We start from the raw sequence: 15,978 nt of genomic DNA, 5'->3' as shown, positions 1-15,978 counted from the left end.
ACCCTTTAGTGGACATCTTCCATACCCAAATTGCAGAGTCCTTCAGGACAACCAGGTCCTGTTGCATGTTAATAGTTATAGTTAATATTCATATTTACTCCCATTCAGCTCCTCTTTACCCTGCTTCTTATCTTTTATTTACCCATAGTAACCACATTTTCCAAAACTAAATATAGAGACAAAATCTAGTAAGTATCAAAATACTTAAAAAGGCTAAAATCTTAGTGAACTTCCTTTCAGTCTTTCGGGGTATTTTTTTTTTTTTTTGATACACAGATACACATTCAAAAAAATAATTGGGGGTGCCTGGGTGGTTCACTTAGTTGGGCATCTGACTCTTGATGTCACCTTGGGTCATGAACTCAGTCGTGGGATTGGGCCCCTTGTTGGGCTCCACACTGACAGCACAGATCCTGCTTGGTAGTCTCTCTCTCTCTTCTCTCTCTGCCCCTCCCCTGCTCACACATGCACATGTACGCGCACTCTCTCTCTCCCCCTCTTTCCCCCCTCCCTCCCTCCTTCTCTCTCTCTCTCTCTCTCTCTCTCTCTCTCCCTAAATAAATAAATAAATAAGCTTAAACACTCTTGCTTTAAAAAATAATAATAGTAATTGGGGCTCCTGGGTGGCTCAGTTGGTTAAGCGTCTGACTTGGACTCAGGTTATGATCTCACATTTTATGAGTTCAGGCCCCGCATAAGGGCTCTGTGCTGACAGCTCAGAGCCTGAAGCCTCTTTGGATTCTGTGTCTCCCTCTCTCTGCGCCTCTGCTGCTCATACTCTCTCTATCAAAAATAAATAAATATTTAAAAAATTTTTTTTAATAATAATAATAATTGGGACCAAACTGAATACATGTGTGTATATATCTATACATAAAATTTTCACTTGTTTTCACTTAACAGTATATTATTTCTATATAACTATGTCATAAAGTAATCTTCTATAGTGTTATTTTAATTATCTCAAATATTCCATTGCTTAAAGTACCAAAATTTATTTAATTAATTTACTGGTATGGATATTTTTGTTGTCCACAATTTTTTGCTAACGTAAAGAATGTCACACTGAATGTCATTGAAGCTAGGTCTTTGCACCCATCAATGGTGATCATTAACTCAGAATAAATTTCTAGAAACAGGTCAAATGTAAGCACTTAAGCACAAATAGGTAAGTACATAATAAAGTATATACCGTCAAACTGTAGTCGAGAAAATTGTGGAATTTTACAGTTTCATTAGCAATATTTTATAACAACAAAGAAGGTTATGATGTGCATTTGTGTATATTTGTTTGCATTTGTGTGTATGTAATGTGTTCGTGGTATTTCTAGTAAAGTAGAGTACTACTTAGCTTAGGTACTTGCACTAGAATAATTCTAGCTGCTAAAATCAAAAAAAGAAGGAGACAAAACATATGAGATGGAAATTATCCCTGTATGTTAAGAATGGCCATCATATCCCTAACCGGTAGATGGAAATAACCTTTGTCTAGAGCTTTCTCTATTGTATTAAGTGTTGCAAAATTCATTTTTTGACAACACATTAAAAATGAGAGGACAACTTTTATTTTCCAAATTTCCTATAGTTAAAAATAATAAAGTCATAACTGAAAAAAAAAATAAGTATGGTTAGAAACCCTTAAACATATGTGTTTAATTTTAGGAAGAGTTGCAATCAACCAAAGAAGAGAGATTTCCAGCAATCCACAAACCCATTGCTGTTGGTTCTCAGCCTATGCTCACTGTTGGAACAACCCACATATCCAAATTGACAGATGACCAACTCATAAAAGAGTTCCTTAGTGGTTCTTACTGCTTTCATGGGGTGAGAAGTGAGCCTTTGGTTTAAATATTTATCTTACAGCCTTCACTTGTATGTTAATTAGTCAGGACCCATTAGCAGCACTGAAAAAAGTTTTCGTCTGTAGAGAAATGGCAGGATTCTGGAAGCCTCCTAATAGACATTTTCTCTCTGCATCTTACATAATCTAATTTGTAGCCATTATGTTCTCTTTACTCACAAGCTAAAACTTGACCTTTACTTGACAGAAATTACATATATATAAATAAATCATGTGTGATTTGGGTTAATTGGTAGAATGGGCATCAGAGATTATATGGCATAAAAAAAATTGTATGGTCTGCATTTTGGTTATGTATCAATCACATTTAAAACTTGAGTTAACATCTACAAAGGTTAAATTTTGCCTTTAATAGACTAGTAGTTACAGTGGGAAATACACTAAGTGGAATTTTCATTTTATTTTATTTTACTAAGGCAATACAGCAGCTATACTCTGTATTTGTCTTTTTTAAATTAGTATTTCTCAGTAATTTCTCTTTTTATTATTGAAGTGTAGTTGACATACAATGTTATATTAGTTGCAGGTGCTATAACATAGTGATTTGACAATTCTGTACATTACTTAATGCTCATTATAAGTAGTTACCATCTTTCACCAGATAATGTTATTTCTCAGTAATTCTCAGTAACTTTTTTGTTTTAATTTTCAACCACATTGTTGCTAGTATCATTTTTTTATGTTTATATATATGTGTATATATATTTGTTTATATATATTTTTTTTTTTTCCCATCACTGTCATGTGGCAATATTGAGACAGACCCCAATCCCCCATTCTCTATATTTAACTTGATCTTTTTGCTTTCTTGTAGGGTGTTGGTTGGTGGAAATATGAGTTCTGCTATGGCAAACATGTACATCAGTATCATGAGGTATGGAATAGCCTTTATATCATTCTACCACTAGATAAAGTTTTAAAAATCTTTTGTGAAAAAAAAAGAGGGGAGATGGCATTTTAATTATGAAATGACTTAAATATGAAAATACTTCAAAGTGTCTGTAAGTCCAGAAAATGGAAAACTTGGTGTTAAGTAAATCAACCATCTTTTTTTTTCTTTTTTTAATGTTTATTTATTTTTGAGGGAGAGAGACTGAGTGTGAGGTGGGGAGGGGCAGAGAGAGAGACACACACACACAAAATCCAAAACAGGCTCCAGGCTCTGAGCTGTCAGCACAGAGCCCATCACAGGGCTCAAACCCACAAACCATCAGATCATGACCTGAGCCAAAGTCGGATGCTTAAGTGACGGAGCCACCCAGGTGCCCTACTAAGTCAACCATCTTAAAGTAAGGTTGTTTATTAATTGCTCAGATTCTTGTATTACTGTGACTCTGGAGGAATAATAAGCTATTGTGACTAACCTCGTTAGCTTTGACCGAGAAATTAGTAATTATAATTCTTTAAATTAACAAGGTAAAAAAAAAAAATTAACAAAGTGAATAATAAGATAGTACATTATGGCTCAGGCTAGGAAAATAGGATAAATACAGCAAGTTTCTCAGCTAAAAGAACATACCATATCATTTAAGTTTAAAATCAAGTACATTTTATTGGCTTTTGATTCTTCCTTTTTTTCTAATTTCATAAATCAGATAGCATATTGTCCCACATTTGAGCCAAGCTGTTCAGATTCTGAACTTCAGCCCTTATTAAATTTATCTGTCATAGTTGTACATTGGTAAGCAACTGTTTGAAATTTTTTTTTTTAATTTTTTTTTTTTAACGTTTATTTTATTTTTGAGACAGGGAGAGACAGCATGAATGGGGGAGGATCAGAGAGAGAGGGAGACACAGAATCTGAAGCAGGCTTCAGGCTCTGAGCTGTCAGCACAGAGCCTGATGCGGGGCTCAAACTCATGGACTGCGAGATCATGATCTGAGCCAAAGTCGGATGCTTAACCGACTGAGCCACCCAGGTGCCCCTGTAAGCAACTGTTTGAAGACAAACATTAATTAATAAATATTTACCTCGCTGACAGGAAATAAAAGGCTGTTTTTATTCCTCCAAAGAAATAATAACTAGTAATTACAAAATACTGTGTTTGCCCTCTTGAGTTGTTTTGAGCCAGTCTTAATTTCCAAAGCAGACCATACCAGGAAAGATCATCAACTCACCTTCCACATTTAAATCATCCCAAGTTTATGAGGCACCTATAAACTAGGAAATTTGTTTTCTTTACTTAAACCTAAGAAGTGCCATTTTACTCTTCTTCCCATTTATTCTTGCTGCTTTATAAATGTTTTATTTATTTTTAGTAATATTTATTAATAGGAAAAAAATTGCCTAACTACAATCCAAATAATGTGCAACGGCTTTTTTTTTTTTTTAAGAAAATTTATTCATTTTTTTCAAATTTCCATGGCTAGTGAAGAGGGGATTTATTTTTGTTTTAAGTTTATTTGTTTTGAGAGAGAGAGAGAGAGCAAGCATAAGCCAGAGAGGGGGAGAGAGAGAGAGGGAGAGAGAAACCCAAAAAGGTTCTGCACTATCAGCGCAGTGCCTAACGTGGGGCTTAATGTCACAAACTTTGAGCCAAAATCAACATCAGTCGCTTAACTGACCGAGCCACCCAGGTGCTCCATGATGGCTTTTTTTTTTTTTTTTTTAATTAAAGGAATACATACCAGAAATTTAGAATGAATAGTAAAATTCTTGTCTACCATTGTCCCATTTCCTAAAAGTAATTGTTCTTGATGTTTTCTTAGTTAACCCTCCACAAGAAAACAAATGCATACATGTAAATTTGGTATAACCTTGTATTTAGACAGAAGGTATCTGCTAAACACACTGCTCTGCATTTGTTCTTTTCAGTTAGTGTCTTGGAGATCTTTCCACAACAGCAACAGCTGATCTCATTCTTCTCAGCATCTACAGAGCATTATGTCTATACCCACAATATATTTAGCCAGATCTCTACAGACCTTCGAATTGTTTCCAGTTTTTCTGTAATAGCATTTTAGTGAACATTTATAAATAGTTTTGTTGGTAAACTTTTGCAAGTTTACCACATTCATATTCATGAAGTATCTCATATTCACAAGGCACATTTCTGGCAGTGTGCTTGTTAGGTCAAAATATACGCATACTGAACATTTTGGAAGACATTCCCAATAACAACGGCTTTTTTCCCCATACGCTTGCCATCACTAGATTTTGTCAGACTTATTTTGCCCAAGGTTATATAACTTAGAACTTTCTGAAGGATGCTACTAGGAGCTTTGGGAGATATAAAAATAATAGTAACTGACGAATATAATATTCATTGTATACCAGGCACTGTTCTAAGTATGCATATTACCTCATTTAATTCTCATAACCACCCTCAGAGGTGAGTATTATTATTCCAATGTGAGGAAACAGAAGCAATAATTTAGTAGCTTGCCTAAAACTACATAGGTAGTAAATGATAAAACCAGAATTCTAACCCAGGCAGTGTTGTTCCATATCCAGCCTCCTTAAACACTTCACCATATGGCTCCAATCCCTGTCTATCTATTAACTTATAGTCCAGTTGCTAAAAGACTGTTAAATGGTTCTTTCTTCCACTAAGCAGTCAGCTCTGCTGGTAGCAGTGGCTCTGCCCAGTTCATCTGCCATTTATAAGGGTTTTTAATCCTACTCATCCCTTGTATGCTAGTGCTCAGCATGGTGCCTGGCATAAAATATAAAGAAGGAAAAGAAAGGCAGGAAGGGAGGGGAGAGGAAAGAAAAAGGAGAGAGAAGGAAAGAGATCCACATATAAGATAGTATATAGTTACGTTTAAAAAAAATAACGAAAGTTGGGGTACCTGGGTGGCTCAGTCAGTTGAGGAGCAGATTCTTGGTTTTGGCTCAGGTCATGATCTCAGGGTCACGGGATCGAGCCCTGTGTTGTGCTCCACACTGAGTATTTAGCCTGCCTGGGATTTTCTCTCTTCCTTGCTCCTCTCCTCCTCTTGCGCTATCTGAAGTTTTAAAAAACAGATAAATAAAGTTAAAAAATAAAATAAATAAATAGATAATAAAGCAAAAAATTTAATAAAAAAATAATAAAATCTGAACGGGGAAGGGGGTTTGTGAACAGTCTTGATAAAGAAATAAGCATGATGTCAAATGAATAATGTGAATACTAGTATAACTTAAAGATTGGCATTTGAAAGGGTAGAAGTACGATGAAGATAGGTTCATTGTGGCTGCAGGGTAAAAGATACAGGCCAGAGATTTAATTAAGAATCACAGTAGCGTGGCACCTGGGTGGCTCATCAGTTGATTGTCCAACTTCGGCTCTCACAGTTCTTGTGTTCGAGTCCCACATCAGGCTTGCTGCTGTCAACAGCGCAGAGCCTACTTTGGATCCTCTGTCCCTCTCTCTCTGTTCCTCTTCTGCTTGTGCTCTCTCACAAAAATTTAAAATAAGAAAAAAGAATCACAGTAGTATGCAGTTGTATCATCTAGGTATAAGTGATTAAACTCTTGGTTGAGGAGGTAAAATATTAGCATTGGAAATGTAGAGGAAGATTCTGAAGCCAAGAACATCCCCAGGAAAATAATGTAGGAGAGGAAGGAAATAGAAATAACTGCGTTTGGTGCTAGCCTGACCAGAAAGCAGTTTCATTATTCAGAGAAACAAAGAATAAAGAAGATAGTGAGCTCAGATTTCTACTCATCAGGTTTGACTGACATCTAAACACACACACCCAGTATGCAGGTGGAGATAAGGACTGTAACTTACAGGCAGGCCATCAGCATAAATGTCTACTTGATAATATGAAGAATGCATTATCACAAGTATTTTTCATATATCAGGACAAGGATAGTGGGAAAACCTCTGTGGTTGTGGGGACATGGAACCAAGAAGAGCATATTGAATGGGCTAAGAAGAATACTGCCAGAACCTATCACCTTCAAGATGATGGTACCCAGACAGTCAGGTAAAGATTAACTTTATTTGTCCTTGGATCTGATTAGTAGAATATTTAAAACTCAGAATATTGAAAAACATAAAATTGAAACACTTAGGTAAAATCTCTGGTCAGTTTTTTTAAGGGACATCTTTTAAATTAGTTTTCTTTTCCTAAGGTAATAGTTAAGAACACAGTTTCAGAAATGGGGAGCCCTGGATTCAAATACTGGCTCTTCACTTACTGCCTTGGGCAGATTACATAATCTTGTTAAATCTCACTCTTCTTGTCTGCTAGTATTTGCCTCATAGGATTGTTACGACATTTAAACACAGTCATTTAGGTAACGCATTATACCTGCAAGAGCATGCCATAAATTTTGGCTGCTGCCTTTAGCAGTGGTGGTGGCATGGTAATGAGAGTGGTGGCGGTGGTGATGGACACAGTGGCTCAATTCCACATATTAAGTCTGAGACTGTTGTTATAAAGCATTTCCCTTTTTAATGTATAATTTACCTCTTCAAGTTAGTTAATTGTACTTAAATATACTCCAGGGGTACCTGGATGCTTCAGTTGGTTAAATGTCTCTTAGTTTCAGCTCAGGTCATGATCTCACAGGCTCATGAGTTTGAGCCCCACTTCAGGCTCCCTCCCTCCCCCAACCAACAGAGCCTGCTTGGGATTCTCTCCCTCTGTCTGCTCCTTCCCCACTCACATGCGCTCTCTTTCTCTCAAAATAAATAAAAATAAATAAAAAATAAATATCTGCTAGCATGTTCCTTTGTTACTTTACCTTTGTGAGGTTATGGTTGAAAATAAACAGTGGCTTTTTACAAAACTACCTCACATCTTCTCTGAGTTATATAGGTATATCTTGTTATAGCAGAAATAAATTAATCTCTTGTTTCTCAAGAATAGCTAAGCTTAAGTTTTCCTTGTAGTCTCTTGCCTGGCAAGTTTTAAATTATCCATTCTTTTCTCTTTATTGGGCATTAAGTTTGTCCGTCCTAGCAACATGGTATTGAGAGACTATTTTTAGAATGTGCTGACTTTGGGGCACCTGGATGGCTTAGCTGGTGGAGCACAAGACTCTTGATCTTGGGGTTGTGAGTTTGAGCCACACATTGGGTATAGAGATTACTTAAAAATAAAATCTTAAAAAAAAAAAAAAAAGTTTGGGGTGTCTGGATAGTTCAGTCAGTTAAGCATCCGGCTTCAGCTCAGGTCATGATCTCAGTGTGTGGGTTCCAGTCCCACATCAGGCTCTGTGCTGATGGTACAGTGCCCGCTTCAGAGCCTCTGTCTCCCTCTCTCTCTGCCCCTCTCCTGCTTGCTCTCTCTCTCTCTCTCTCTCTCTCAAAAATAAATAAACAATGAGAAAGAAAAAAACAGAATGTGCTGACTTTTGGGGCTGACCAAAAAGTGCTGAAGGATGGGAAGGAGAGAAAATTGTCCCACAAAGTAAACAATATACAGGGCTGAGGAAATGGTTAACTTCAAAAAGACTTTTTAAAAAGCAATTTAACCTTAACTGTTTGTATACAGGTAGATAATATGCAAATTGAAGATTACTCTTATCAGGTAAATCACTCTGAAATATCTCAGTTTTATAGTCTCCTTACAGAATCTGAAACATTTTCTCTGTAACATGACCCTAAAAATATTTTATAACTAATGCAAAACTGATCCCTCTAACCATCTTCTCATCACCACCAGCCCACATGACACTTACTCTGAATGAATGAACTTGTATGTTTCTCTGATTTAGGATGGTGTCACATTTTTATGGGAATGGAGATATTTGTGATATAACTGACAAACCAAGACAGGTGACTGTAAAACTAAAGTAAGTTGGACCATCAACTTGTGCTTTATGCTTTTCTCTTTAATCTGTATCCAGTGTGCAAAAGTCTACATAAATAGGAAATATAATTGTGAATAAACACAATTATATTTCTGCATAATAATATGGATTAATGTAATATGAAAATAATGCTTTATTCTGGGGCGCCTGGGTGGCTCAGTCGGTTGAGCATCCGACTTCGATTCAAGTCATGATCTTGTGGTTTGAGTTCGAGCCCCAAACTGTGCTCTGTGCTGACAGCTCAGAGCCTGGAGCCCGCTTTGGATTCTGTGTCTCCCAATCTCTGTGCCCTTCCCTGGCTCACACTCTGCCTCTCTCTCTCTCTCTCTCTCTCTCAAAACTAAGTAAACATGTTTAAAAAACTATTACTTTATTCTAAAATATTAATTAAGGTGCCTGGCTGGCTCAGTCAAAAGAACATGCCACTCTCTTGACCTTGGCATTGAGTCCGAGCTCCACACTGGGTATAGAGATTACTTAAGAGAGAGAGAAGGAGAGAAAGAAACTTTAAAAGATAGAGAAAGAAAAAGATGGCTCAGTCAGTTGAGTGTCCATCTCTTGATTTTGGCTCAAGTCATGATCTCATGGTTCGTGGCTTCAAGCCCCGTGTGGCTGATGGTGAGGAGCCTGCTTGGGATTCTCTCATCTTCTCTCACTGCCCTTACCCCACTTGTGTGCATGCATGCACTCTCTCTCCCTCTCTTTTTTTTTTTTTTTTTTTTTTTTTTAAACGTTTTTTATTTATTTTTGGGACAGAGAGAGACAGAGCATGAACGGGGGAGGGGCAGAGAGAGAGGGAGACACAGAATCTGAAACAGGCTCCAGGCTCCGAGCCATCAGCCCAGAGCCTGACGCGGGGCTCGAACTCACGGACCGCGAGATCATGACCTGGCTGAAGTCGGACGCTTAACCGACTGCGCCACCCAGGCGCCCCTCTCTCCCTCTCTTAAAACAAATAAACTTAAAATCATTTTTAAAAATAAAATATAAAAATTATTTTAATATAATTATTTATTTGTAAGTTATGATTGTTAAATGATATCAGTATTAAATTATACAGGAGATAAGTTTTTTATAGCTTAAGAGGAAAACAAAAATACTTTTGTATGGTTTGGGCAGTACTTTAAAGTACTCTCTGTTTTAGGTGTAAAGAATCAGATTCTCCTCATGCTGTTACTGTATATATGCTAGAGCCTCACTCCTGTCAGTATATCCTTGGGGTAAGTAAAAAAATAATACTAAGGAATTCAGTTTGGGAACATGTTTCGATTTTTAGCATTAAGTCTAGAAAGGACCTTTAGTGATGTCCAAAATTTAATATAATCCCCATGCTATCTCTGTAAAACCTAAAATCTTTTTTATTAAGGTGCAATTTACATAAAATAAAATGCAAAGATCTTAAGTGCTGAGTTTGATACATTTTGATAATTTTATATACCTATATAATTATCACCCCAAACAAGGTATCTTATCACTGCAGAAAAAAATTTTATAGCCCTTTTATGTTAATACCCCTCAACCCCCACAGATACCCCTTTCTGATTTCTCACACTCTAGGGCAGTTTTGCCTGGTTTTTTATTCCCTACGAATGGGACCATATAGTATATAGTTTTTTATGCCTGCCCTCTTTGACTTGGCTTGTTTTTCAGACTCACCCGTGTCACTCAATACTTCATTCTCTTTTTGTTACTGAATAGTAGTCAGTTGTATAAGTAAATCACATTTGCTGATCCATTCTTCTATAAAGACATTTGGGTTGGTTCTCATTTTTTATCATGTAAATAAGCTGCTAGGAACATTTTTTTACAAGTTGCTTTGTAATCCTGTATTTTCATTTCTTTTGCGTAAGTACCTAGGAGTGGAATTACTGAATCATAGATTAGATATATGTTTAACTTTTACCGAATAGCTGTCCAAATGGCTGTACCATTTTACACTCATACCAGTAGTGTGTGAGAATCCAGCTGCTCCACATCCTTATCAACATTTGGTAAAAATAGAACTACCTTACGACCCAGTCCTTGTACTACTAGGTATTTATCCAAGGGATACAGGTGTGCTGTTTTGAAGGGGCACATGCACCCCACTATTTATAGCAGCGCTATCGACAATAGCCAAAGTATGGAAAGAGCCCAAATGTCCATCGATGGATGAACGGATAAAGAAGAGGTGATATATATATACATATATATATATAAAGAAGATGTGGTATACACACACACACACACACACACACAATGGAGTATTACTCAGCAATCAATGAAATCTTATCATTTGCAACTACGTGGATGGAACTAGAGGGTATTATTCTAAGCGAAATTAGAGAAAGACAAATATCATATGACTTCACTCCTATGAGGACTTTAAGATACAAAACAGGTGAACATAAGGGAAGAGAAGCAAAAATAATATAAAAACAGGGAGGAGGACAAAACAGAAGAGACTCATAAATATGGAGAACAAATAGAGAGTTCCTGGAGGGGTTGTGGGAGGGGGCGTGGCTAAATGCGTAAGGAGCATTAAGGAATCTACTCCTGAAATTATTGTTGCACTATATGCTAACTAACTTGGGTGTAAATTTAAAAAATAAATAAAAATACCCCTCCCCAAAAAAGCTACATGCAAAAAACAAAAACATTTGGTATTTTCAATCTCTTTTATATTTAGCCATTTTAGTCATTTTAATATGCACTTCCCATATGGAAAATGGTGGCAAGCACCTTTTCATGTGATCTTTTGTGAAATGTCTAGCCAAGTCTTTTTAAAGAAAAATTCTGACACTTACTCAAACAGTCTTTATTCAGGACTATTGGCAGTAAGTGTCAAGACTATAGTAGGGAAGAGAGATCCAGCTTAACTCCACTTACAGCAAAGACAGCTCAGGATATACAGCCAAACAGAACGTGGAGGAGAGGAGTTTCAATGGATGGAAAATTACTAAGAGGAGAGATCAACATAAACTGACTTGATAGGATTATTGCTGAATATAAGCCAGGATGACTAGCCATCAAATGTGAGAGACTAAGAATTTGATCAGATACGGAGGATGATTAGATGTTGAGAGTGTGGGGTTCTCTCCACACTGATTCTTACTACAGCTGGACTCAGCAGGCCCAAGACAGGGCACAAGTACAAAAAGAAGCCTACGAAAAGGGACTGGGGGAGCCTAACCTTAGTTTGGTCAAGGAGAGTCTGTCATCTGTCTGTCTTTTACCCATTTTTATTGTTATTGTTTATCTTCTTTTTTCTAGGAGTTCAAATATATTCTGGGTATGAGGTCTTTGTTTATAGTGCACATTCTTTTCCTCAATCTGTGGCTTGCCTGTTTATTTTCTTAATGTCTTTTGATGAGCAGAAGTTGGTTTATTTGATAAAGTTTATTTTATCCACTTTTTCTCTTTTATGGCCAATGCTTTATTTTGTTCTGAGAAAACATTGCCACCCAAAAGTCATGAAAATATTATGCTGTATTTCTTTCTAGAAGTTTTATGGTCCTACCTTTGGTTATGTGATGCCTAACTAGCTTTCTGTGTATTCTTCCTAGTCAGAGTTCATTGAGCTTTGTGTATTTATGGGTTGATATTATTAATCAATTTTGGAAAAATATTATACTTCTGTGAATATACATTTAACACCTTTATATACATGGATTCACATAGCAAAAGACTACCGAATAAAGTAAGTATTCAGTTTAACAACTTTTTAATGGTTTTCTTATTTTTGTTCTTTAGGTTGAATCTCCGGTGATCTGTAAAATCTTAGATACAGCAGATGAAAATGGACTTCTTTCTCTCCCCAACTAAAGGATAATAAAGTTTGGAGAAAGATCATTGACAGTCATGATGATTTCTGTCTGACCATGTATGTGTCTCATTATAGAGTTCTCAGCCATTGGATCTCATCTAAAGGATCATATAAAAGGACTCTCAACCACTTTGTGAATATAAATGTGTATATAAGAGGTTATGGATAAACTTCTTAAGGCAGATAGTTGTCTCATTTCTTTCATTTTTGTCATGTCTTATGATCCGATTGTGTTTTTTGCTTGGATAATGTGATTCCAAAATAAATCTCATCCAAGCAGTTTAGAGTCCAGCCTAATGAAATGTCATAATTGTTGTGCCTATTGAAAGTTTTTAAATAATAGATTTATTATGTAAATTATAGTATATATAACTAGTTAATGAACTAAAGATAATGAAGAAAGAAATTGATAGTACGTTGTTTAAATGGGAGACCATGTAAAATATGTAAATTCTAGTGCCTGAAATCCTTTCCACAAATTTTTATTTAGCAACTACCAGGTGTTAGACTAGAAACTGGGCACATAGTAGAGCCTCACAACATTTAAGTTTTCTTCACCTCTGTTAATCTCAAGAAACTCTTATTTGTAATAGATTGTTGCTCTCGGAACTTTTATCTGTTTCTTTTCCCCCCAAGGTGTGTACCTGGTATAGACAGTCAGAGATCCTTCTCTTTTGACTTAGAATGGTTTACTCCCAACAAAACGCACTGTGCTGGCCATCCTTTGTATTTGCCTACTGTATACTACAGATTTTAGTTCTGGACAGTTTCACAGCATAATATTTATTTTAAAGTGAATAAAATGTTCCCAAGCAGTGTTGTCATGTAGTCAATGGCAGATTACTCATTTCCTCTATTTTCTCCATCCCCATGTTGCACACATTATCTTATTGTATTTTGGATGTACATATCTAAATAAGGAAAGAAAAGTAGCTATAAAATACTTTTCCTCCTTTTCAGTAGTTCTGGAGAAAGATATTTTAATTTGAGAAATGGTTAATGCAATTGATTATTGCAGGGCTGTTTGTAGATTTTCACATGAAGCAGCACACATAGAGAAAAAGCACACACTTTGCACTCAAACTGAAGTCCACATACTCTCTAGCTTACTAGCTGTGTGATCCTGCACCAATCAGTTAACCTCTTTGAGACTCACTTCCTCTTTGGTAGAGAGACTGCATCCTTCCAAAGGAGGTTGCAGAGTGCATTCATTTTACTGTATGTAAAACCCCGGGCCCAGTACTAGACACCAGGTTCCCAGTAAGAGTTCATTTATTTCCTAATATCACCCTTGTCTCCTATTAATAGAATAAGATCAGAGACCACAGCCGTCAAAATCTATTTCTTTAGTAAATTAGAATCATACTTCTTACATCAATGAATTAAGACAAATAGAATTACCCACATTTGGATAATAGGTATAGAAGGGAGGGCGTGAGGGTTGTGAAAGGTTGAGTGCCAGAAGACACAGAATATTGAGGCCAAACTCTTCTCTTAAGGGGAATGGGTTGGGGGGGGTGGAGATCTAAAAAACTGTATTGGATAGTTTACTGAAGAAGATTCTTAAAAATAGAAGTTGTAATTTTTTCAAAATAAAATGTTTTTTTAAAAGTAAGTTGGCTTTCTGTCCGGGCTAACGGCTTCAACCTGTTTAGGAAGGGCTAGGCCAGCTCTCCATATTCCTTCTAAATCTTGGGTCCCTTATATGAACTCTCATTTGATCTCTAAAGTCTGCTTCCTCCTCTGCCATTCTTCTGCAGAAGCAGCTGAGTTCCTAATAGGTAGGAGAAAGGGCTAAGCTACGGTATGCCTATTGTACTTGGAGAAATCTAGTAAGGTGGATGCTATTCCACACCTACTAAATCAGATCCTTTAGAGCAGAGCATAATCTGCGCTTCAAATATGCTTCCTGAGTGATCCACTTGATTTTAAATATATTCTCCAGTGAAAATCACCGACTTAGGAACTTCACCTTTAACAGTTTCACACATTCTAACCCTCCTAATTAGGGTTTCAGGGAAATAACTAGTAGCTCATCTTTACAAGAATACAGGACTTTTCCTTTCTTTTTTTAGCTTTACTTGCTTTTCTTCGAGTCACCACTAGATGGGGCCTATAGCCCACCTCTACTTTGTATCTTCATGTCCTTGATAAAAGGGACTTAATAACAAAGGGCAAGAAATTATTTCAGTCACCTGAATAGTAAGCTTTTCACTCAGTTTGATATACAAAGGCTTTACCTGATTTCTGACAATTCTTAAACTTCCTAGTACATAATCGGGCCAAATTACCTTTTAGGAGAATGAAAATCAAGTCATAAATTTTGAATAAATAGGATATGCAATCACAGTTGCAAATGAAAATATCAGCTTTCCTAGGATCTGATTTTAATGTTTTAATTCTATATGGAGCCCAAAGCGGGGCTCAGCCTCATGAACCATGAGATCATGACCTAAGCCCAAATCAACAGTGGGTCGTGGGGGCCTGGGTGGCTCAGTGGGTTGAGCATCTGATTCTTGATTTCAGAATCTCTGTCAGTGCAGAGCCCGCTTTTGAGATTCTCTCCTTCTCTCTTTGCTTCTCCTCCATGTGCGCACATTCTCTCTTTCTCAAAATAAATAAACCTTTCTTAAAAAAAAAACAAAAAAAACCTGAGTCATCCAGTTGCCATTAGCATCTGATTTTATATTCCCTTCCTAGTGTTGAGTGATTTTATTTACCAGTGCTTGCATTTCCACTTGAAGAAAGAAATAAACCATCATGTATATGGATGTTATATGTTATAAGGAGTTGTTGAAGTAAAAGTTTTCAAAATATGTTGCCATGGTGACATGACTTACATTTTTTTTCAGTTGCTTGGCAGGGGTAGTAGAGAAACCATGCTCAACTACATGCCCTAACGCAGGCTTTGTTTCATATGCCAGTGGTTTTAAAGTAGGTTGTACAGGCAGGCAAAATGATCCAATGCATTACGGGGAAAAAATACTAGAAATTCTCTAAAATTTTCATCTGTAAAAAGGAATTGAGTTTTTATTGTTTTTTTAAGTTTATTTTGGGAGAGACAGAAAGCACAAGTGGAAGAAGGGCAGAGAGAGAGAATCCCAAGAAGGCTCAGCACTCAGCACAGAGCCCATCATCGGGCTCGATCCCACAATCACAAGACCATGACCTGAGCTGAAATCAAGAGTGGGACGCTCAAACAACTGAGCCACCCAGGCACCCCAAGCTTTTATTTTTATTTAATATTTTATGGGTGGATCAAATAAACTAGTATACATAGTCATTCATAAGTCAGGTTTTGTTCAATAAAACACAAAATGTCACAGGTGGAAGAGGAGGCGTTACATATGTGAAGGAGATGATGGAGATACCATCATTATTTACTTTCACCATATATAACTTTGTAGGTTAACTAAATCCCTCCATCACCTTTCAGAAAATGGAATTGTCACTTTAAAATTAGCATCAAGACCACACTTTAAAAAAAAGAAAGAGAAGGAGGAGGAAAAGAAAGAGGAGAAGGAAAAGAGGAAGGAGGAGGGGTGCCTGGGTAACTGGGAGTCT

General features: G+C 36.7%; 1 protein-coding gene across 3 annotated transcripts in view; it reads left to right on the top strand.

Moving 5' to 3' along the window:
* Positions 1-13,229, top strand: part of ERLEC1 (endoplasmic reticulum lectin 1) — a 31,686-nt gene extending 18,457 nt beyond the window's left edge. For 2 of the 3 annotated variants that reach the window (XM_058684120.1, XM_058684118.1), the window contains 6 exons: positions 1,663-1,824; positions 2,676-2,735; positions 6,651-6,775; positions 8,514-8,591; positions 9,754-9,829; positions 12,342-13,229. In XM_058684120.1, coding sequence (XP_058540103.1) covers positions 1,663-1,824; positions 2,676-2,735; positions 6,651-6,775; positions 8,514-8,591; positions 9,754-9,829; positions 12,342-12,413 — 573 coding nt within the window. In that variant the 3' untranslated portion in view covers positions 12,414-13,229. The remainder of the gene's footprint in view (positions 1-1,662; positions 1,825-2,675; positions 2,736-6,650; positions 6,776-8,513; positions 8,592-9,753; positions 9,830-12,341) is intronic. The other variant, XM_058684119.1, reaches the window with a different exon arrangement.
* The last annotated feature ends 2,749 nt before the right edge of the window (positions 13,230-15,978 follow it).

This window comes from Neofelis nebulosa, chromosome 9 (assembly GCF_028018385.1).
Source record: "Neofelis nebulosa isolate mNeoNeb1 chromosome 9, mNeoNeb1.pri, whole genome shotgun sequence".
Classification (NCBI taxonomy): domain Eukaryota; kingdom Metazoa; phylum Chordata; class Mammalia; order Carnivora; family Felidae; genus Neofelis; species Neofelis nebulosa.
This window is presented reverse-complemented; position numbering and strand designations above follow the sequence as displayed.